Raw genomic sequence first — 22677 nt, 5'->3', positions numbered from 1 at the left:
ATAAAAATAACATAAAGATCATTTTGTACATCTACAACTAAAATAAATATTTAGAAAAAATATTTATTTTTTAGTTGTAGTTGAACACAATACCTTTATTTTACTTATTTATTTTTATGTGGTGCTAAGGATCAAACCCAGGGCCTCCCACATGCTGCTGAGTGCTCTGCTGCTGAGCCACAACCCCAGCCCATCCAGGCATTTTTTAATTGTTGTTACTAAGGATTAAACCCAGGGACATTTTACCACTGAGCTACATCGCTGGTCCTTTTTATTTTGAGACAGGATCTTCCTAAGTTGCTGAGAGTCACACTAAATTGCTGAGGCTGGCTTCAAACTTGCAATCCTCCTGTCTCAGCCTCTCAAGTCACTGGGATCACAGGCATATACACTGTGCCTAGCTAAACCATGTCTTAAAATAAAAAGGGCTGTGGTGAGGCTGGGGTCGTGGTACAGCAGGAGAGTGCTCACCGAGCTCGTGCAAGGCCCTGGATTCGATCCTGGGTTTGATCCTCAGCACCACACTTTAAAAACTAAATAAATAAAATAAAGGTATAAAAAGGGGCTGTGGGGGCTGGGGTTGTGGCTCAAGTGGTAGCTCGCTCGCCTGGCATGCATGCGGCCCGGGTTCTTTCCTCAGCATCACATACACACAAAGATGTTGTGTCCACCGAGAACTTAAAAACGAATATTAAAAATTCTCTCTCTCTCTCTTTAAAAAATTTTCAGAAAAGGGGGAGGGGCTGTGGTGTAGCTCAGTGGTAGAGCACTTGCCTAGCATGTGCAAGGTCCTGGGTTCCATCCCCCATACCATAAAAAAAGCATTTGGGGTCCTTATCAGTTATTTTATGTAATGAGATACCTAATTTTCATTAAAATGGGTCTCTGTTCAGGAGCACTCAGGGAGGAACCAATATAACAAAGAATTCACCATAAAAGCTTTCCCAGCTCCGCAGGCCAGTTATTAGCTGTGGGGCCTGAGCAAGTTCCTGAACCTCACTGCTTCTCACCTTCCTCAGAAGCATGATAATACCTAACTCTAGGCTAAAGAGAGGACCAGATGAATTTGTACAGGTAAAATACTCAGAACAATGCTTGAACCATCTTGGTTGCTAATTACAAATCTGTGAAAGGAATTAATGAATTGTTTCTGGTTTGTATCCTGCTGTATTTAGGATTCTAATCTGTCCTTTCATGCAGGCTCCCCACTGAGTAACTCTTTCCAGTCTTTTCCATTCCCTCAAAGTAGCCCCTGGGCAGCAAAGCATCCTGGGGCAGTACTACCCTCTCAGGCCCTTAGGCCACCCTCCTTTTTCTCTCACTGTTAAGATGTCCCCTACAGGAAAGCAGGTCTGGCAGCTACCCCTTCCTTGACCTCTTCAGGAGGCTGACAGGAGGATACCTTTACACTCAGTGGGGTGCCGGGTGGGAGTTGCAGGCCGACACCCTACTTCGGGAAGAGCCTGGGGAGTTCAGAGCCTGGTTCCTGTGCCCCAAATCCCGGCTCTGCTGGAGGAAGTGAGTTTCTTTGCTAAGAATTAAACATCCTCTTTGTGAGCCACAAGAAAACAGGACATGAGTGTTAGGTTCAGAGAGGGAGAGAGAGAAAGAGAGAGGCCGGCAGGTTTGAGACAGGCATGGAGTTGGTTTACCTTTCAGGCAAAGAAATGTATTAGATGGCATGACAGGGTCTGAAGTAAAGTTTCAGCTATCCCAGAGAAAGCAAAAGGTGTCCTTTTAAGGTCCCTTAGGGAGAGAGAGGTGGTGTACCATAGGGAAGTAAGTCTCAGGTCTCTTCGACATTACTGAATTAGGTTGAACTATGCATTCAGTGGTTTGGGCTGGAAGGTACCTGGAAGGTCTCAAGTCTACTTTTGGGTAGAGTGAGAGAATCTCACAGAACAATGAGCCTGGTTAATATGTGACCTTTGGTATGTGACATTTTCAAAACACACAGTGCCACGCCTGTAATCCTACTGACTCTGGAGGCTGAGGCAGGAGGATCGCAAGTTTGAGGCCAGCCTCAGCAACTTAGGGAGGCCCTGTCTCAAAATAAAAAAATAAAAAGGGCTGGGGATATAGCTCAGTGGTAAAGCACCCCTGGGTTCAATCCGCAATACCAGAAAAAAAAAAAAAAGAAGAAGAAGAAGGAAGAAAGAAAGAAACAAATGAACAAACAGAGCAATGATTTTGCAAGAAGGCAAGTAGGGGGACTCCAAGTGGAAAAGGGACTTTGAGATATTTCCGGATTCTTCCTGCTGAAAGAGGGTGAAGTTAGGGGGAAGCGACCTGAAGTCCTTTTTCTCTATCAAGTGAGACATGGACAGTTAAGGGTATTTAGCATTAGGGCAGTCCAGAGGTCCATGGAGGTGCTTGGCAAATGACTGGTTGGCAGATGACTGGATGAGGTATTTGTAGGGCTGGGATCATGCTAGAACACAAAAAAGAAGACAGCAAAGTATTATTGTCTACAAACAATTAGCACAAAAGCAATCAGTCCCTGAAAACAGTAACTTCTTAAAGCTCTAACACATTTAATCTTAAATCATGCCATTAACTTGAGAGTGGAGGCCAATTAAGGCTTGAGAAACATTAGCAGAGTTGTTAGAAATATATGCACAACAGTTTTTATAAAGCACCAGTGTCCCCTTGAACTGTAGTTAAGATATCTAATGCCATCTGATTTTTGTAAATTAGCTTTCTCACTGATGTGATTTCCGTGTTAGTAAAAGGATGCCTGTAGCTGCATCACTTAGTGCTCTCTTGGTAAAGTTAGTTAGGGATTCCATGTACCACATGGAATCTTTTTTTTTTTTTGTACTGAGGATTGAACCCAGGGTTTTGCTTAACCAGTGAGCCACATCCCCAGCCCCCTTTTTAAAATTTTTTTGTAGTTGTAGATGGAGAGAATGCCTTTATTTTATTTATTTTTATGTGGTGCTAAGGATCAAACCCAGTGCCTCACACATGCTAGGCAAGCACTCTACAACCTCAGCCCTCCCCAGCCCTTTTTTTATATTTTATTTAGAGACAGGGTCTTGCTAGTTGGTAAGTGCCTCCCTAACTTGCTGAGGCTGTTTTTGAACTCAAGATCCTCCTGTCTCAGCCTCTCAGCCTCCTGAGCCGCTGGGATTACAGGTGTACACCACAGCGCCTGGCCCAAATTACATCTTTTAGACCAATCTGAAGGGTAAATATCAGAGGTAGATAATCACAATAGTGAAAAACAGAAACACAGATGGAGTTTGCCTATCTGGAGGGTTACGAAGATTTGTAAGTCTGTGAGGTTTCACTCAAATTGACTCAGAACAAACCTGTGATCCTTTCAGAGTCCTTTGTGATAGTTATTGGGCATTCCCACACAAGAATCCTTTTTTATTACCTCCCAGTTTTACTTACTTTTGGGAGGACTGATACAAGTGTACATTTCAAATTATATTAAAAGAATCACTATCTTGGGGCTGGGGTTGTAGCTCATTGGTGGATTGTTTGCCTGGCATGTGTGAGGCACTGGGTTCATTTCTCAGCACCACATATAAATAAGTAAAATAAAGGTCTGTTGACAACTAAAAAATATTTTTTAAAAATCCAGCAGTCCAGTTTCACCAGTCTTGAGGTGGGAGTACTGGGTTTTAGCTTTAATGTCTATAATTTTTTTTGGGGGGGGAGGTACTGAGTATTGAACTCAGGGCCCCAGCCCTATTTTGTATTTTATTTAGAGACCGGGTCTCACTGAATCGCTTAGTACCTTGCCATTGCTGAGGCTGGCTTTGAACTTGCTATCCTCCTGCCTCAGCCTCCTGAGCCGATGGGACTACAGGCATGAGCCACTGCACCTGGCCTAATGTCTATAATTTTACAGCTACTTCTTCCATTTGATTTAGGTCAGTATTGGTACAGGAAGTCAGTATTATATCCTAACAGTCCCATAGGTAATGGGTCTTAAGTCAGGTTGTTCTGTGACAAGTACTTCTGCAAAACACTAACAGATAAGTTATAAAGTAAAATTAGCAAGAACAACAACAACAAAAAACATACTTGGTTTGTATAATAGCTTTGAGCCAAGAAGTATAATTTCTATAACACCAATGTATCTTTAGTATCTATTTAACTCCTACAAAAATGCATAAATAGGGGCTGCAATTGTGGCTCAGTGGTAGAGCACTTGCCTAGTATGTGTGAGGCAAAGGTTTCAATCCTCAACAACACATAAAAATAAATAAAATAAAGGCATCCATCTGCAACTAATTTTTTTTAAATCCATAAATATATCAACTCAATCACATATGATGTCCTATAGGGCTGGGTTGTAGCTCAGTGATAGAGTGTTTGCTCTATCACTCTATCACTCAATTCTCAGCACCACAGATAAATAAATAAAGATTCATCAACAACTAAAAAAAAAATTAAAAAAAGAAATCCCAGGACTGGGGATATAGCTCAGTTGATAGAATACAAGGCCCTGGGTTCAATACCCAGCACTTACAAAAAAAAAAAAAAATCCCATATAAGTTTTACTTTCTTTTACAACTCTTTTACAATATTTATAGCCAACTTAATCCTATATGCAACTTTTTAAGATTTAGCTTCACAAACCTTCTACAACTTACTTTGACTTTTTTGGGGGTGTGGGGGGGAGTACCGGGGATTGAACTCAGGGGCACTTGCCCACTGAGCCACATCTCCAGCCCTATTTTGTATTTTATTTAGAGACAGACTCTCACTGAGTTGCTTAGGGCCTCACTTTTGCTGAGGCTGGCTTTGAACTTTCGATCCTCCTGCTTCAGCCTCCCAAGCTGCTGGGATTACAGGCATGCACCACACAGGGCCTTACTTAGACATTTTAGAATTTGTTTCATCCTTATTTTTGTCCTCTCTTTCATCTTGAACTTTAGGACGAAAATATTACTTTACCCTACAAGATACTTTCTCATCCAGAAACATTCCCTTCCCCCTTTAATTTTCTTTATCAAAATGTATTTCCATACATATAACTTTCTTACATCTCTTCCCTAGTTGCTGAACTGTTAAGTTTATTCTTTGAAATAATCATTATTAATTTGAACAAATTTCTCCCTTAAATAAGATGAAATACTTTATGCTTTTTACCATACTTTACAAAACACAGACAAAACTTTTTGTACTCTTTGCATACATAATTATATTTATTAATTAGAATTTTATTTCTCAGTAACCTTCCTTTTAAAATCTTACTGTTTTTTCCACTTATTAATTTATAAGAACACATTTAATATATCCAAATACATGTTACTTTATGGATTTAAGAAGGCAAGAATACTTAAATTTATGTTTAGCAGTTGGTATTTCAGTATTTTTTTAAAGAGAGAGAGAGAGAGAGAGAGAATTTTAATATTTATTTTTTAGTTATCGGCGGACACAACATCTTTGTTTGTATGTGGTGCTCAGGATCGAACCTGGGCCGCATGCATGCCAGGCGAGCGCTACCGCTTGAGCCACATCCCCAGCCCAGATATTTCAGTATTTTAACTTTGAAAATTAATCAGATGTCTCCTCTAACAAATACACTTATAAATGTTTATCCCATTTATGTTAAGTCTAATTTGCCCATTTTAACTTTAAGTTACTCAAAAGCCAGGTATCAGAAAAGCCTAGTTAACATTTTTTCTTGTTGAAGAAAAATCCTAAAAGCAACGAACATTACACTTTAAACATTTTATAGAAAACAATGCCTTCTTGAATGGCTGACCACTTTGGAAAATGTGTGGGTCAGTAATTTTAAAGACATCTTTATTTTCGTAAAGGAATATATGGGATATCTATATGAGACTCAAGTTCACTTTTGGATCTGATTTGAGTCAGTCCAGATATTTAAAGAATGTGGGGGCCATGAGGCACAGCAGAGGTAGATTTCAGGAAAAGGATCTCAAGAAAAACAGCCATTTTGCCGGGTGCAGTGATGCACACCTGTAATCCCAGTGGCTCAGGAGGCTGAGGTAGAAGGATCACAAGTTCAAAGCCAGCCTCAGCAATTTAGTGAGGCTGAAAGCCATTTAGCGAGACCCTGTCTCTAAATAAAATATAGAAAGGGCTGGGGATGAGGCTCAGTGGTTGAGCTCCCCTGAGTTCAATCCTTAGTACCCCTCCCAAAAAAGGAAAAGAATGAAGGGGGTCTGAGGTTGTAACTCAGTGGTAGAATGCTGGCCTGGCATGTTTGAGGCACTGGACTCAATTCTCAGTATCACATATAAATAAATAAAGCAAATGGCTATTGATAACTAAAAAAAATTATTAAAAAACAAAGGAATAAAGGAACAAAATCACAAAAGGGTTGTTTCAGGAAACATTCATAGCACATCAGTTCTGTATCAGGTCCTGTTCTAGGGGCTGGGAGGCAGTGGTGAACATGACAATAGGAATCCTTGACTGGCAAAACTCACATTCAGAGGAATGAGGATTCAATCCTTCAGTTCCTCCTGGAATGCTAGCCAAACTTGTTGCCACTCAGGTCTTTGCTCTTGGCTTTCCCTCTTCCAGGAATGCATTTCCTCCCAATATGCCCAAGGTGGGCACCCCTTCAGGTGTCATCTCAAATGTTACCTCCTCAGAGAAACTTTCCCTGATCATATTGTCTAAAAATACCAACTCAGGGGCTAGGATTGTGGCTCAGTGGTAGAGTGTTTGCCTGGCATGTGTGAGGCCCTAGGTTCAATTCTCAGCACTGCATATAAATAAATAAAATTAAAGGTCCATCAACTTATACACACACACATAGATATAGATATAGATATAGATATAGTGCAGTGGCTGCAAGCCTCTAATCCCAGCTATTCAGGAGACTGAGTCAAAAGGATCACAAGTGCCAGATCAGTCTGAATAATTTAGTGAGATGCTGGGGGGAAAAAAAGAAGGAAAAGAAAGAAAAAGAAAATCAACGCCTCTATTATTCCACTGCTTTCACCATATTTTATTATTTTTTCATAGCTTCCACCCACCCACAATACTGGGGATTGAACACAGGGGCACTTTATTTATTTTATTTTGAGACAGGGTCTCCCACAGTTACTTAGGGTCTTGCTAAGTTGCTAAGGCTGAACTTCTGATCCTCCTGTCTCAGCCTCCTGTGTCACTGGGATTACACACAAATACCACCCCAGCCAGCTATATATTTTTTTATTTTTTAAATTGTTTTTTAGTTGTTGATGGACCTTTATTTATTTATTTATATGTGGTGCTAGAATCAAACCCAGTGCCTCAAACATGCCTGGCCAGCATTCTACCACTGAGTTACAACCTCAGACCCCCTTCATTCTTTTCTTTTTTTGGGAGGGGTACTAAGGATTGAACTCAGGGGAGCTCAACCACTGAGCCTCATCCCCAGCCCTTTCTATATTTTATTTAGAGACAGGGTCTCACTAAATGGCTTTTAGCCTCACTAAATTGCTCTACCACTGAGCTCAACCCCAGCCCTATTAATTTATTCGTGTATTTAGTACAGTTACTGTATGTAGTAAGTAAAGGTATAGAGATACTGTCACATAAACATACACATGTTACATGTATGATATGCAGTTTTTATACAAAATGTATTAAATATATCATTATATATTTCTTTATATTTACATATGGCATATTTATATTTATTATTTGTTTACTATTACATGATTTCTGTACTGGTAAATATTATACATCACTATATTTCTATATAACCATACACATATCATGCCAAATGTCATTATGTTCATACTCCTAATACATATTTTATAAATAAATATATATATATATATATATATATCATATATATTTTATACACACACACTAGACGAGCTCCAGGGAGCGGAGCATGTGGAAACCCCTCTCTGCTGCCAAAAGTCGGAGTGTGTTCGTTCATTTATTGATTAATGAGGAGGTTACCAGAACATAACTCAGTGCACTTAGAACAGTGTCTAGAACATGGGAAATGCTGTAATTTTTCCATTACTACATTTATGTTTTTGCACTAGATCGCGATGCATACCTAGTCTTTTCGGTGGGCGGGAGTTAAAAATGTTTTAAGAAAAAAATGTTTGAGGAAAACAATTACGAAGGGACGGAAAGTGTCCTAAACTACACCTCTTTAACCCTCCCAATAACACTGAATTCTACTCCGTTTTTTAGTTTCCACTTTCCACCTGGGGGAAACCGAAGCTCTGTGATGACAAAAATTAAAGGCAGCGCTACTCAACAGCGGAAGAGGCGTTAGAAAAGGCGCAGAGTGGCTTCCACGTGCTCGGGTACTTTAACAACACACTTTACTTAAAGTTCAAACTCCCAGCAATCATTTCGCTTCACGCCATGCGTGGAATGAATGGGCGTTATCATGCCCGTTGCATGCTGGGAAGTGTAGTCCATAGGCTCAATGACCACCCAGATTCAATTTGGGAGGAGCGGGGGAGTAATTCGATCTTTTTTTTTTTCCTTTTAGTTGTCAAAAGACCTTTACTTTATTTACTTTTATGCGGTGCTGAGAATCGAACTCAGTGCCACACACATGCTGGCAAGCTCTCTACTACTGAGCCACAACCCCAGCCCCAGCAACTCGATCTTGGTGTTGGAACAAAAGAACAAAGAATCAGTTCTCCTGCGTTGCGACGTTTTGTACACGCAGTGCGTGAGTTCAGCCGTTCGGGTCGTGCCCATTGCATGCTGGGAACGGAGTTCGCGTGACCCGGATATGTCGACCGAAGATGATGGGACCCACGTTGTACGTTCAGATCGGGTCTGGATTTGGCGTTTCAGAACGTCAAGTTTGCCCCGCTTGTAATACCGCTTAGGTATGCGTGACAGGCATTCAGTTCAACTACGAAAACAAACTGAAGCCCTATCGTTTCTCACCAGTTTACGGTCTTGCTGTGGCTCCGACTGTTGGCGCACCACCTTCCTTCCTCCTGCATCTCCCCGCACCAAGAGCTAAGGTAGGATGTGGATTCTGGCCAAGACTGGAGGCATGCCTGCTCTGTCCCGCCGGCAGGGGATGGAGGAAGTTGCGCTTTCCGCGCCGCGGGTTACATAGTCTAGGCGTTTAGCATCTGGTAGACTACAGACCCAAGATTTGTCTACAGAAAGGAACTACATTGCTAGAATGCTAGACGAACTCGAGGGAGCGGAGCACGTGGCAACACAATGGTTCGTGGAGCTGCCCAGAAGGGGGATCGAGTGGTCCCATAGGGACCACCGTCTTTGATGTGATAAAGACAGATCGGGGCGTGTGGCCAGAGGGCCATTCATGGAAGGTTAGTGGGACCTCTGGGGTAATAGAAGTCTGGTGGGATGATACCGGGAAGTCAATAGGAGCTAATTAGGAATGTTTTTGTCAATATATTCATGGGGGCTTATGGGTTGTGTTCATTGATTGATTAATGAGGAGGTTGTGCAGTTGGCAACTAGAAAATAGAGAGGTGTTTGGGGGTGTGTTCCCCAAGGGATTGATGAAGATATAATATACAATGGATAGTGATGGGGCATAGTAATCAAAATGGTGAGGCTACAGAGGAAATAACAAAGATGCATGGGAGTCCTGATTAAGGCACTAACAAGAGCAGTGATAAAATAAGACACAATAGAGGCTGATGGGCTTGTGTTGGGATGTTGTGCCATGACCATGGAGGAATTAATAGGGGCAGAGTGAGTAAAGAGTGGGCAATAGAAAGCTGTTGGGATGTAGTCATCAAATGATCAGTGAAAGGCAGGATGGGCAGTAAGGAAATAATGGGGGAATGGGGAATTTACCTTTGAGCATCAGGGAGTAATGCTACTGTATGTTAATGAAGGGTTACCAGATGACTAGTGGTGTGGTCTATAGGTCAATTGGAGTGCTGAGTTAATGGGATCTGATAAATCAATAATTGAGAACTTAATGGGGAGCTAACAGGCCATAATCCTCTAGGCATAATCAGGTGTTAAGGATGTCGTAATAAGTTATTACTGGGAGCCTAATCATTGAAGGGATGAGTGGAGGATAGGGTAGACAGAAAAAGATTAAGGAGATGGGAAGTACAGCGTACAGCGAGGGTAAAATGGATGAAAAGCAAGGGGTTAATGGGGGGCTAATAGGGCTCTTTGGAATAACTGAAGAAATGGTCAGTAAGATGTTAATGGGGATGAAGTGAGCAGAGACAGGTGAGAGAGTCACAGAGCCAGGTGCGGTGGTGCTTGCCTGTAATCCCAGTGACTTGTAAGGCTGAGGCAGGAAGATTGCAAGTTTAAAGCCAGTCTTGGCAATTTAGCAAGGCCCTAAGCAACTTAGTGAGAGCTTGTGTCAAAATTGAAAAATAAAAAGGGCTGAGTTGTAGCCCCGTGGTTAAGTCCTTCTGGGTTAAATCCCCAGTACCAAAAAAGAAAAGGAAAGAACTAAGAGACAGAGATTACTGCATGGAGTGTCAGTAACAGGGATGGATAGTGGACAGGGTCAGTAACAGGTCATTCTGTCAAATAACTTTTGGGTTTGTGGGATCTTCAGGGTAAGTGTCTGTGATGAGCAATGGGGCCTGAGGAATTAGTGATAGGATCGTTGGGGCCCCATGAGGTCAGTGGGGTGAGTGGGTGTACTTCAGTTTTCTCAGGAGTTCGGTGAGTGGTCTTGTGTGTCCCGTGAGAATAGTTAAGTGTGCATGGTTCTCTCTGCCCTGCATAGGTAGGTGGTGGCCCACTCACTTGGTTACTAATACACAGTGGCATCAGCTGACTGCTGACAGGTCCTTGGGCAGTGTGAAATGGGACGGACATCAAAGGACAAGCGGGATGTCTACTACCGTCTGGCCAAGGAGAATGGCTGGCGGGCCCGCAGTGCCTTCAAGCTGCTACAACTCGATGAAGAATTCCAGCTCTTCCAAGGTCCCTAACTGGTGGGCAAGTCACCCTTGGGGGAGGATCGGCACAGACACGTGTCTAATTCTGCAGAGCTCCCTACCATGGGTGGGCTGATTGGAGGGTCTCTGGGGCAAGCAGGAAGATGAGTCAGATACTCAGGAGGAGGTTGGCACCTGGGCAGTAGGTAGACATGGATGCTCCCCACGGGAGAGGGATAAACTTTGCAGGGTCCTCAGGCTGGAGAGATGGGTGCGGCTGACCAATATACTTTCACTGTGTGTGCCCAGGTGTGACACGGGCAGTTGATCTATGTGCAGCCCCGGGCAGCTGGAGCCAGGTGCTAAGCCAGAAGATTGGGTAAGTGGCAGGAGAGGTCAGGAGGGACCAGGTGGGGGAAGGGCCAGAAATGAAAACTGGGCTGATGTGGGCCACATTGTCCACAGGAGCCAGGGGTCTGGCCAAGTTGTGGCTGTGGACCTGCAGGCTATGGCTCCACTACCAGGTGTGGTACAGATCCAGGGAGACATCACCCAGGTGAGAATGTGGTTGAGGGTATTGGGATGTATTCTGAGTGGAAGCCACCACCTGGGGGCTGTGGAAAGTGGAAGATAGAGCAATAGAATTAGAAAGAGGGCTGGGTGTGTAGCTCAGTGGTAGAGTGTTTGCTTAGCATGTGCAAGGCCCCGGGTTTGATCTCTAGTACTGCAAAAAGAGGGATGGGAGGGGGTAAACAGGCTAGAAAGACAGAGACTACCAGCTGAGAAACAACCAGCAGGTTGTTACCACAGGGCAGCTACAAATAATGATGACACTGGGTCCCTAGAGATGGAACCCTATTCTTTGAAAACTTGGATTACCCAGGGCCTTCCAGTCCAGGGCCATGAGCAGGTGGGGTTCAAGGAAAGTAATGGGGAGCCCTGGGGCCACTCATCATCCCTCTTTTTCTAGCTTTCCACTGCCAAGGAGATCATCCAGCACTTTGAGGGCTGCCCTGCGGACCTAGTGGTGTGCGATGGGGCTCCCGACGGTAAAAGGGGGGAGGGGTATCCTTCTCTGTGCCTCTCACCTTAATTGACTTTCTGCCTCTTCCTTCTGTTCCCAGCTTTTCTCCACATCTTGCAACTTGTGCCCACCTCTGCTGCCTGTTCTCTGCCTCTGTCTTTGCTCCCACCCCTACCAGCCTTTCGGTTTTTGTTTTGTTTTGTTTTGTTCTACAGGATTGGGGATAAAACCCAGGGCCTCATGCATGCCAAGCAAGTGCTTTACCACTGAGCCACATCCCCAGTCTTCCATTTTGGTTTTGTGCCTCTTGTCCACCCTTCCTTCTTCTCTTCTCTCTGTACCTGTTGAATTCCACGTTACTATTTTTTTTTTTTTTAACCAAGCAGTCATCCATTCAAAACTCATTTGTGGCTGGATGTGGTAGCACATGCCTTTAATCCCAGCTACTCAGGAGGCTGAGGCAGGAGGATCGAAAATTATATGCCAGCCTGGGCAACTTAGTGAGACTCTGTCTCAAAATAAAATTTAAAAAAATAAAGAGCTGGGGATGTAGCTCAGTGGTAGAGTGCTTGCCTAACATATGCAAGACCCTGTTCTGTCCCCAGTACTATATACACACACAAAAAAATTGCTGAACACCTGTTATGTTGGGTGTTGGGAAGAAATTCACAAATAAAATTTCATTGATCTGTTGGGCATGGTGGTACAAGCTGGTAATCACTGCTACTTGGGAGACTGAGGCAAGAGGGTCTTAAGTTTGAGGCGAGCCTGAGCAAGACCCTATTTAAAAAATTAAAAGAGGGCGGTGTATGTAACTCAGTTGTAGAGCACTTGCCTAGCTTGCATCAAGCCTTGTGTTTAGTCCTCAGTGTACACACACACACACACACACACACACACACACACAGAGAGACTCCACTTCATGGAGCTCATGTTCTAGTGGGAGCAGATGGAAAAAAAATAAATGATTAACTAGCTGGGCATGGTGGCACATGTCTGTGATCCCCACAACTCAGGAGGCTAAGGCAGGTGGATCACAAGTTCACAGCCAACTTCAGTCATTTAGTGAGGCTGTAAGCAACTTAGACCCTGTCTCAAAATACAAAATAAAAAATGGCTGGGGGGCTGGGGATGTGGCTCAAGCGGTAGCACGCTCGCCTGGCATGCGTGCGGCCCGGGTTCGATCCTCAGCACCACATACAAACAAAGATGTTGTGTCTGCCGAGAACTAAAATAAATAAATAAATAAATAAATATTTTAAAAAAAATGGCTGGGAATGAAGTTCAGTGATTAAGCACCCATGGGTTCAATCTGTAGTACCCAAAAATAATAATAGTAAAATAAAATATGACTGAATATCTAGCATGTTAAAAAGTAATTGGTAAAAGCTAGAGATGTAGCTCAGTGGTAGAGAGTGCTTGCCCAACATGTGCTTAATTCCCAGCACTACCACACACATTCTCTCTCTCTCTCTCTCTCTCTCACACACACACACACACACACACACACACACAANTCTCTCTCTCCTCTCTCTCTCTCACACACACACACACACACACACACACACACAATGGGATACGTACCTTAGGGAAATCAATGAAACGAGATAAATGGGAAATGTGTTGGAATTTTAAATAGACAGTGAAGGCCTCACCTTCTTGACAGCAGAGACCTAAAGGAGGTGAGGGAGCAAGCCATGGATATATATCTGAAGGAAGAGTGAGCCAAGCAAAGTTTCAGCCTGTGCAAAGACTCTGAGGTGGGAAGGTGCTCAGTATATATGAGGAAGAGTGGGGAGATCAGTGTTGTTGGAACAGAGTGGGGGGGGGCAGTGATAGGAAATAAGGCAAAGGGCTGGGATGTGGCTCCATGGAAAAGTACTTGTTTGGCATATGTGATATCCTGGGTTTAATCCCCAGTATCGTTAAAAAAATAAATAAATAAAGGAAATAAGAGAAGTGACAGGAGACAGATGCTAGTGGGCTGCAGTGATGATGTTGCCTTTTTCACTGGGATGAATGCTTGGAGAAAACTGTGAGAGGGCTAGGCATGGTGATGCACATCTGTAATCCCAGTGACTCAAAGGGCTGAGAATGTGGCTTGGTGGTTAAGTGCCCCTGGATTCAATCCCCAGTACCAAAAACAAACAAACAAACAAAAAATGGAGTATCATGGGCAGAAGACTGTGCCTGGCTTAGCTTGTGGCAAGACCCACAGCTGTTTAAGCAGTGGGAGGGACAAGGGTGGAAACGGGGCCCCAGAAGGAAGAGGCCACTGTAGTAGTCCAGGTGAGTGATAAATGGCTATGATGGAAAGAAGAACTAAGGGACTGGGCCTGAACAACTGGAAAGATGAAGTGAGTGAAATGGGGAAGATGGGGAGAGGAGCAGGTTTGAGAAGGGAGATCAGGAGTTTGCTTTTGGACTTGTTGGAGCTGTGCGATCTTGCCTGTCAATCTGGAGCTCAGGGGAACCATCTAGACTGGAAGTGGAAATGATAGTGCTGCTTGTGCTGTGCATGTGTTTGGAGAATTACAGTTATTTCCTAAGGGTTAGTAGCTCAGAATATTCCTCCAGTTGGCAGATACTAATTTGCATCCAGAATCTTAGCAGATGGCAACTGTTGTTTTTGGCTATCTAATATCTCTGGTATGAGAAGAAGCATAGAACAAGATCAGCCCCCCTAATGTTCTTCCTCTCACCACAGTTACTGGCCTCCATGATGTGGATGAGTACATGCAGGCCCAGCTCCTCCTAGCCGTGAGTAATGTCTGGCCACCCCTGCCCTCCTTTGGTCCCCTCCCAACTATCTGCACCTCAGCCTCAGCCATCTGTCCTGCTCACAGGCTCTGAACATTGCTACACATGTCTTGAAGCCAGGGGGCTGCTTTGTGGCCAAGGTAAGTCTTGGGCAACCTGGTAGAGTATAGAGAGAGGTCACTGAGGGCTGCCCTCACCTCTCCATCTTGGCCTCTCCACCCTACAGATATTCCGAGGGCGGGATGTGACGCTGCTTTATAGCCAGCTGCGGGTCTTCTTCTCCAACGTGCTCTGTGCCAAGCCCAGGAGCAGCCGGAACTCCAGCATTGGTCAGTGCAGCCTAGCCCAGGCTGGCAAGGGGCTACTTGGGAACTCAACCAACACGGGGTGGAGGTGGCAGTCCTTTACCCCTCACTCCAGATTCCCCCCACAGAGGCCTTCGCTGTCTGTCAGGGTTATGACCCTCCTGAGGGCTTTGTACCAGACCTGACCAGACCCCTGCTGGACCATTCGTACGGTGAGAGCCAAACCTTTGGGCCCATCGCCAGGGAAACTAACCCCAGCCTCATGCAAGTGATGTGTCTTCAGCCTCACCCCCTGGGGACTATTTTGTCCCAGAAGAGCTTCAACCCAGTTAGTCCCTTAGTGGTAACTCTTGATCTTGGTGAAAACTCTGTCCTTGGAGGATCCTAAGCCCTGTCCCAGGAAAGACTTCACCTGCCTAAGAACATTCTGTCTTAGGAAGACCTTAGTTATACACCCCCAGGTGGAAAGCTCACCCTTGTCAAACTTTTGCCTCATGGGGGTTTTTTCATGTGTATGTATGTGTGTGTGTGTGTGTGGTGGTGCTGGGATTGCAACCTGGGGCCCAACCCACACTGGGCAAGTGCTCTGCCACTGAGCCACATCCCCAGCCCCCATGAGGTGAGGGTNTGGGTTGGGGTTGTAGCTCAGTGGTAGAGTGCTTGCCTAGCATGTGTGAGGCACTGGGTTTGATCCTCAGAACCACGTGTAAATAAATAAAAAAGGTACATCAACAACTAAAAAATATTTTTAAAAAATAATGGGTTGGGAGCTGGGGATATAACTCAGTTGGTAGAGTGCTTGCCTCGCATGCACAAGGCCCACAAAAAAAAAACTGGCAAATCTTACTGTATGTTAATTGTACCTCAATAAAATTGACATTAAAAAATGTTTTAAAAAAATAAAAAATGATGGGTTGGGGCTAAATAGTAGAAGCTTGCCTAGCACATGTGAGGCACTGGGTTTGGTCCTCAGTACCCCATAAAAATAAATAAAATGGGAGTATAGTGTGCCTCTACAACTAAAATATATATATTAAAAATAATGAGTTGATCCAGGCATGGTTGGCACATGCTTGTAGTCTCAACCACCAGAGGCTAAGGCAGGAGGATCATAAGTTCCAGGACAGTCTCAGCAACTTAGAGACCCCATCTCAAAAAAAAAAAAAAAAAAAGGACTGGGAGTAGCTCAGTGATAAAGCATCCCTGAGTTTGATCCCCTGGTACCAAAAGAAAGAAAAATCAATGGGTCTACTCAAGCAAAATAAAAATATTTTACCAAATATCTGAGTCCCTTTTCTTTTTCTTGGGTAGATGGAAGACAATGAAATGAATTATTCGTCTTAACACAGTAAGGTAAGTTTCCTTTTTATCTTATGGGGTCAAGTAAAGGGGAAAAGCTCAGTAAAATATCACCTTATTGTTTGGGAGATGGGGGTGGAGGGAATTTTCACTATATTTCCCAGGCTGGTTTCAAATTCCTGAGCTTAAGTGATCCTCACTTGAGCCTCAGTCTCAGTCCCTAGCTGGAACTATAGGGTTTTTTTTTTTTTTTCCTTAATTTTTTTTAGTTGTAGATGGACAAATACCTTTATTTTATTTATTTATTTTTATGTGGTGCTGAGGATAGAACCCAGGGCCCCCGCATGTGCTGTGCAGGTGCTGTACCGCTGAGCCACAACCTCAGCCCTGGAACTATAGGCTTTCACCATCACACCCAGCTAAATTTCACCTTTGCATCGACAAATAATATTTGAATCAGCAAATATTTATTAAACATTTATTATTGTGTGCTTGGAACTGCTTCAAGCATTTTAAATTTTTTTTTCAATTTTTGTAAATGACACAATATTTTATTTATGTCATGCTGAGGATCAAAACCAGTGCCCCACACATGTGAGGGAAGCACTCTTCCACTGAGCCACAGCCCCAGCACCACTTTGAGCATTTTACATATTACCTGTTGAGGCATTCAGTAAATGTTTATGACATACTGTGTGCCAGGCATTGCTCTAGGTTGATAAGAGTATGGAACACAACAGGTAAATAGCCCTCACTGAGCTACTACTTTGGGAAAGAGTTAATAAATAATAAAACAGTCTTTGAATGGACACATATTGTAAAAAGCTTATATAAGTTATTTTTATATATCTTGCAATATATATACACATATATATGTATGTATATCTTACAACACTGTCATGTGCTGCATAATGAAGTTTTGGTCAATGGTGGACTGCATGTACTATGGTGGTCCCATAAGATATATAGTGATGATGTAACCATCTTGGTTTGTGTAAATACACACGATGACATTCATACAGTGATGAAATTGCCTCAGGACATTTCTCACAACATGTCCTTTTTTTAAGTGACAAGATTGTATATGTAATATGTAAAAGTAATATGGGATATAAAAAATAGAAAAAGGTAAAGCAGAGTAAAGAGAATCAGGGATTCTAGGCATAGTTGTTTGGGTGTTTTTAAAGGATTGTCAAGGAAGGCCTCCCTGAGGTTTTCAGCAAAGACCTGAAACAGCTAGGGAAGGGAATCCATATTTACTTAGTAGAGAGCATGCCAGGGAGAGGAACTATGGTGGAAAACAGCATGGGTCCAGTTGACCTGTAGCAGATTAGGCTAAACTCCAAATGTTGGAGGACCCTCCCTCCTTTCCTTCATCTCCTCCAGCTCCCACAATGATCCCCCATAGCACTGTGGAACCCAGGGCCTCATGCATGCACTCTACCACAGAGCTACACGCCTAGTTCTGAGGATACCATTTTTGACAGTGGCCTAACAGGTTGTCCAGTCTTGTATTTAAAAAAAGACACCTTTTTAAAAATTGAACAGGGCTAGGACCAAGTACAGTGGCTCACATCTGTAATCCCATCTACTAAGGAGGCTAAGGCAGGAGAATTGTAAAGTTCAAGGCCAGCCTCGGCAATTAAGCAAAACCCTGTCTCTAAAAAGGCTGGGGGTATAGTTTAGTGGTTCTAGGTTTAATCCCCAGCACATTTTTTTTTAATTGAGGGACTGAAGATGTAGCTCAATGACTGACCACTTTCCTAGCATGTATGTGGACCTGGGTTCAATCCCTATCACACAACAAAAAGTATATTTTTTTTTTCTAAATAAGGGGCTGGGGTTGTAGCTCAGTACTAGGTTGCTTGCCTAGCACATGTTAGGCACTAGGTTTGATCCTCAGCACTGTATAATATAAATAAAATGAAAATATGTGTCCATCTACAACTTGAAAAATGATAAAAAATTGAAACATCAAATCGCAATGGGGAAAGATATTTACAATCCTTACGTATAGCACCTTTAATATTTAAAAGGCCCTAATAGCTATGTGCGGTTGCAAACACCTAAAATCCCAGTGACTCAGGAGGCTGGGGCAGGAGGATCACAGATTTGAGGCCAGCCTCAGCAATTTAGCAAGACCCTGTTTAAAAAAAAATTTTTTAAACATATACATACATACATATATATATTTAGTTGTAGTTGGACACAATACCTTTATTTATTTTTATGTGGTTCTGAGGATGGAATGCAGCGCCTTGCACATGCTAGGTGAGTGCTCTACTGCTAAGCCACAAAGCCAGCCCCTCCAAAAAAATTTTTATAAAGGACTGCAGGTGTAGCTTAGTGGTAAAGTACCCCTGGGTTCGATTCCTGGTACTTAAGTAAATAAAAGGTCCTATAAATCAATAAGGAAACAAAAATATTAAAATGGCCAGTGAGCACATGAAAAGATGCGGGTTGGAGAAACTTAAAAAAAAATTGACAATACTAAGTTTTTGGAATGACATGCAACAATTTGAAACCAGGTACAATTGTACCAGAAACAAATGTACCATTGGAATACTGGGAATATAGGAGGTGCAGCCCCTGTGGAAAACTGTTAGATAGTATTTACTAAAGTGTGTGTATGCCAATTCCACTCCTAAGAAATGAGTACTAGAAAGGACTGGACCTCTCAGTTGCCATCTTCCTGGCAGTAGTCATGATACAGTTGCTGTTGCCCATACATCCACAAAGTTGGCCATAGGCGTGCACATGGCTAATAGTTTGAGTTGTTTGTATTGTTGGTTCTACATAACACTGAGTATACCTGCCGTTTGTTAGCTCTCAATAAAATTACTACTACTTCATTTTTGGTACCGGGGATTGAACTCAGGGGCACTCAACCACTGAGCCACATCCCCAGCCCTATTTTGTATTTTATTTAGAGACAGGGTCTCACTGAGTTGCTTAGCACCTCGCTGTTGTTGAGGCTGGCGAGTACACTTCAGTGGCATTAAGGACATTCACATTGTGCAACCAACAGCACCCTTCATCTACAGAACTTTTTTCATCTTTCCAAATTAACTGACTTCCCTTAAACCCTAATGCCCCTAACTTGTGGTTCTCCTGCATCAGCCTCCTGAGCCACTAGGATTATAGGCATGCGCCACCATGCCTGGCAAAATTACTATTTTTGAAATTAAGATTTTTATGGATATTGTATGTTCATAGTAGCACCCCATTAAATCATGGTCTATTCACAGTAGAGAACTACACAGCGATAAAATGAGCATCCTGTAATTATACAAAATAACACCTTAACAGTTAATAAACTGAACATATGTTTTATGCGTTTTTCTGTTATGGTTCGCAGTAAAAGTAAGGGAGAAAGTTACTAAAAAAAATATTAGCAGCTTAGTGAACAATGATTATAGTAAAAGGAAAATGGGAACTTTCTTCTTTTCCACGATGTTGGGAATTGAACACATCATCATCACTTGCTAGGTAAGCACTCTGCCATGGAACTATACACCCAGCTCCTGAAAACGTATATTTTTGCTTAAAATTTCCTTTGTCTTTGACTTTCAGTTAGCTGGCAAGCTGATACAACTTAGAAGCTGCTGCCTGTCAGGAAAAACAGAACTTGAGTCGATGAACTTGTTTTCAAACATCAGCAAGACTTAAACAGACAAGCCTGGTGTGGAAATCTACAACAACCTCCACAAGGACAACAAAGACAGAACTAGTGCAGAAGTCTGCTGCAATAGAGTAGAACTTTCTTGAACTTGCGTGAGACCTACCTCTTCTCTAAACCTCTCTCGGGGTATCCAGAACTTCCCCTGAAAGCAGGAATTTAAGCTGGATAGATGTCAGGTGTATCCAATGTACTTGATGGAGGAAACTATTACATCTTTATTTTCAATAAAATTGAAATTTAGTTTTACTCCCAGTTATGAATGCTGCCCACAAGTCACAACAGTAAAAGTGGTACCTGCAATTTTCCCATCAATGCAAGTCAGTTACTTTTTATGTTTCATTACAGTTGTTACAGACATCTTAAAATATTATTCACATTCTTTACCACTTTGGATGACAACAGATCTTATAATCTGATGTTCTAATAAAAATCCAATTGTTACATCCCAATTTTTTTCTGTTTAATATATAGTGATGATTGTATTTCAGTAGAGTTGATTATAATATTTTGTGTGTGTGCAAACACATGTGCACATTTGCTTTAAATATTTAAGAGCTGGGGGTGTAGCTCACTGGTAGAGGGCTTGCCTCACATAGGCAATGCCCAGGATTCCATCCTTAATGCTGCCAAAAAAATTCTTAAGCCCAGTACAGTGGCACACATACAGTCCCTGTACTTAGGAGGCTGAGGTAGGAGGAATGCTTGAGGCCAGACCTGGCAAATATAACAAGACTCCATCTCAAGAAAATCTGTGGAAGGGATCTATAGATTTGATGAACTGTTATAGGGTTTCCAAAATAAATGTTTTAGATTCAGAACCCTTCTCTTACTGGGCATGGTGGCACATGCCTGTAATCCCAGCAGCTTGGGAGGCTGAAGCAGGAGGATTACAAGTTCAAAGCCAGCCTCTGCAACTTAGTGAGGCCCTAAGCAACTCAGTGAGACATCCTGTCTCTAAATAAAATATAAAAAGGGCTGGGCATGTGGCTTAAATGCCCCTGGTTGAGTACCCCTGGGCTCAATTCCTGGTACCAAAAAACAAAGACCTCTCTTAAGCTGAGGCAGAAGAATCACAAGTTTGAGGCCAGTCTTGGCAATTTATTAAGACCGTATCTCAAAAAAGGGCTGAAGATGTAGCTCAGTGCCCTCATTAAATCTTCATTATGGGTGGGGGCCAGCTAGACTTCTAGCCAGACAGAATGTTTTCTGCAACTTAATCCTGTATTATTAGGAACCCACACTGTGTGTGACCCAAGAAACATCCACACCCTAGACTGACCCGAGGCATTTCCGTATCTGGCTGTGACCCAAGGAGTGTCTGCACCCCAGTCTGTGTGGCCCAGGAATGTACATTCTTGAGTCAGCAGCAGTGTCCAATCCATGTTGGAATTGCTGTTTAAACTGCAGTGTGTGGTTACAGGTGTATCTATATTTCAGTTTCTGGCCACAAGAATAACCTATGTGTGACTCCAGAAATGTCCATTCCACACTCATGAGTCTAGGATAGAGTCCACACCACAGTGATTTAACCCAGGAGACTTTTTACCCAAAACAGTGTGACCACAGGAATGTCCACACACCAGTCTGTCTGGCCCCAGAATATGAACAACCTAGAATAACGGCAGAAGTGTCCACACAAAAGGCTTGTATGACCACAGGCATAGCCATACCCATTGTAGTGTGAATTCTGCCTGCAAGAGCCTGTGAAACCCACAAGAGTCACCACACCAGGCTTTGTGAGCCCAGCAACAGCGATGACTTAGTCTGTGGCCGCAAGAGTTTCCATAGCCCAGTTTTACTGGTGCCATGAGTGTGCATACTTCAAACTGTGACCAAAGAAAGTTTCCACATTCCAGTCTGGGTGAACCCATGGGAGTGTACAGCTCAGTCTGGTGTTCTGAGAATGGATTTGCCCTGGTCTGGCCACCTCTGAAGTATTTGTACTCCAGTCCCTGTGACCCCAGTAGTGTCCTTTTCTAAGTCAATGTGATCCCAAGATGGGTATGACTGGAAGAAGTGATCCAGGCAAAGGAGGAAATCTATGCCAAGGCCAAGCTTAAGGCAGGAACTTGGCTGGCACATTTGAGGAATAGCAAGATCAGTGGGCTGGAGGAGAGTGAGCAAGAGAGCCATTAATAGGAGGTGGGGTAAGAGAGGACCTGTAAGGCTTCATGGGTCATGAAGAGGACTTCAGATTTTTCTCTGAGAGACAGGAGTCACTCAGGGAGGGGCTCTGCAGAGTAAGGCCATAGCTGACTTAGGTTGTAACACAATCCTTTTGGCTGCTGTGGTGATGGTTACCTGACAGTTTCTGAGAACTCTAAAAAGATGAAATTTATTGTACATAAATTGTAACTCTAAATTTAGATATGCTTTTTAAAGTGCAACACTTTGCAAGGAATAAAGAGTTCTACGGCTGGCCAGGAGCAGCGGCACAAGCCTATAATCCCAGCTACTCTGGAGGCTGAGGCAGCAGGATTGCAAATTCAAGTCAGCCTGGATAATTTGGTGAGACCCTGTCTCAACATTAAAAAATAATTTTAAAAGTGGCTGGGGATGTAAATCAATGATAAAGAGTGTACCTGGGTCGTTTCCCAGTAACATCAAAAAATTATATGGGAGCTGGGGCTGTAGCTCAGCGGCAGAGCGCTTGCCTAGCATGCGTAAGGCACTGGGTTCGATCCTCAGCACCACATAAAAATAAACAAAATAAAGGCATGCGATCCATCTACAACTGCAATATATGTGTGTGTGTATATATATATATATATATATATATATATATATATATATATCCAAAAC

General features: G+C 43.0%; 1 protein-coding gene across 9 annotated transcripts in view; it reads left to right on the top strand.

The window, feature by feature from the left end:
- The first annotated feature begins 8534 nt into the window (after window positions 1-8534).
- Window positions 8535-22677, top strand: part of Ftsj1 (FtsJ RNA 2'-O-methyltransferase 1) — an 18787-nt gene continuing 4644 nt past the window's right edge. Inside the window, exons 1-11 of one of the 9 annotated variants that reach the window (XM_048796605.1) lie at window positions 8575-8933; window positions 10652-10851; window positions 11115-11184; window positions 11271-11361; window positions 11776-11854; window positions 14537-14589; window positions 14676-14729; window positions 14816-14918; window positions 15023-15106; window positions 16206-16247; window positions 19767-20324. In XM_048796605.1, coding sequence (XP_048652562.1) covers window positions 10731-10851; window positions 11115-11184; window positions 11271-11361; window positions 11776-11854; window positions 14537-14589; window positions 14676-14729; window positions 14816-14918; window positions 15023-15106; window positions 16206-16219 — 669 coding nt within the window. In that variant the 5' untranslated portion in view covers window positions 8575-8933; window positions 10652-10730 and the 3' untranslated portion in view covers window positions 16220-16247; window positions 19767-20324. Of the gene's footprint in view, window positions 8934-10651; window positions 10863-11114; window positions 11185-11270; window positions 11362-11775; window positions 11855-14536; window positions 14590-14675; window positions 14730-14815; window positions 14919-15022; window positions 15518-16205; window positions 16248-19766; window positions 20325-22677 lie in introns of those variants that run through there. The other 8 variants (XM_015506501.2, XM_048796613.1, XM_048796610.1 and 5 more) reach the window with 8 other exon arrangements.

This window comes from Marmota marmota, unplaced genomic scaffold (assembly GCF_001458135.2).
Source record: "Marmota marmota marmota unplaced genomic scaffold, marMar, whole genome shotgun sequence".
Taxonomy (NCBI): domain Eukaryota; kingdom Metazoa; phylum Chordata; class Mammalia; order Rodentia; family Sciuridae; genus Marmota; species Marmota marmota.
This window is presented reverse-complemented; position numbering and strand designations above follow the sequence as displayed.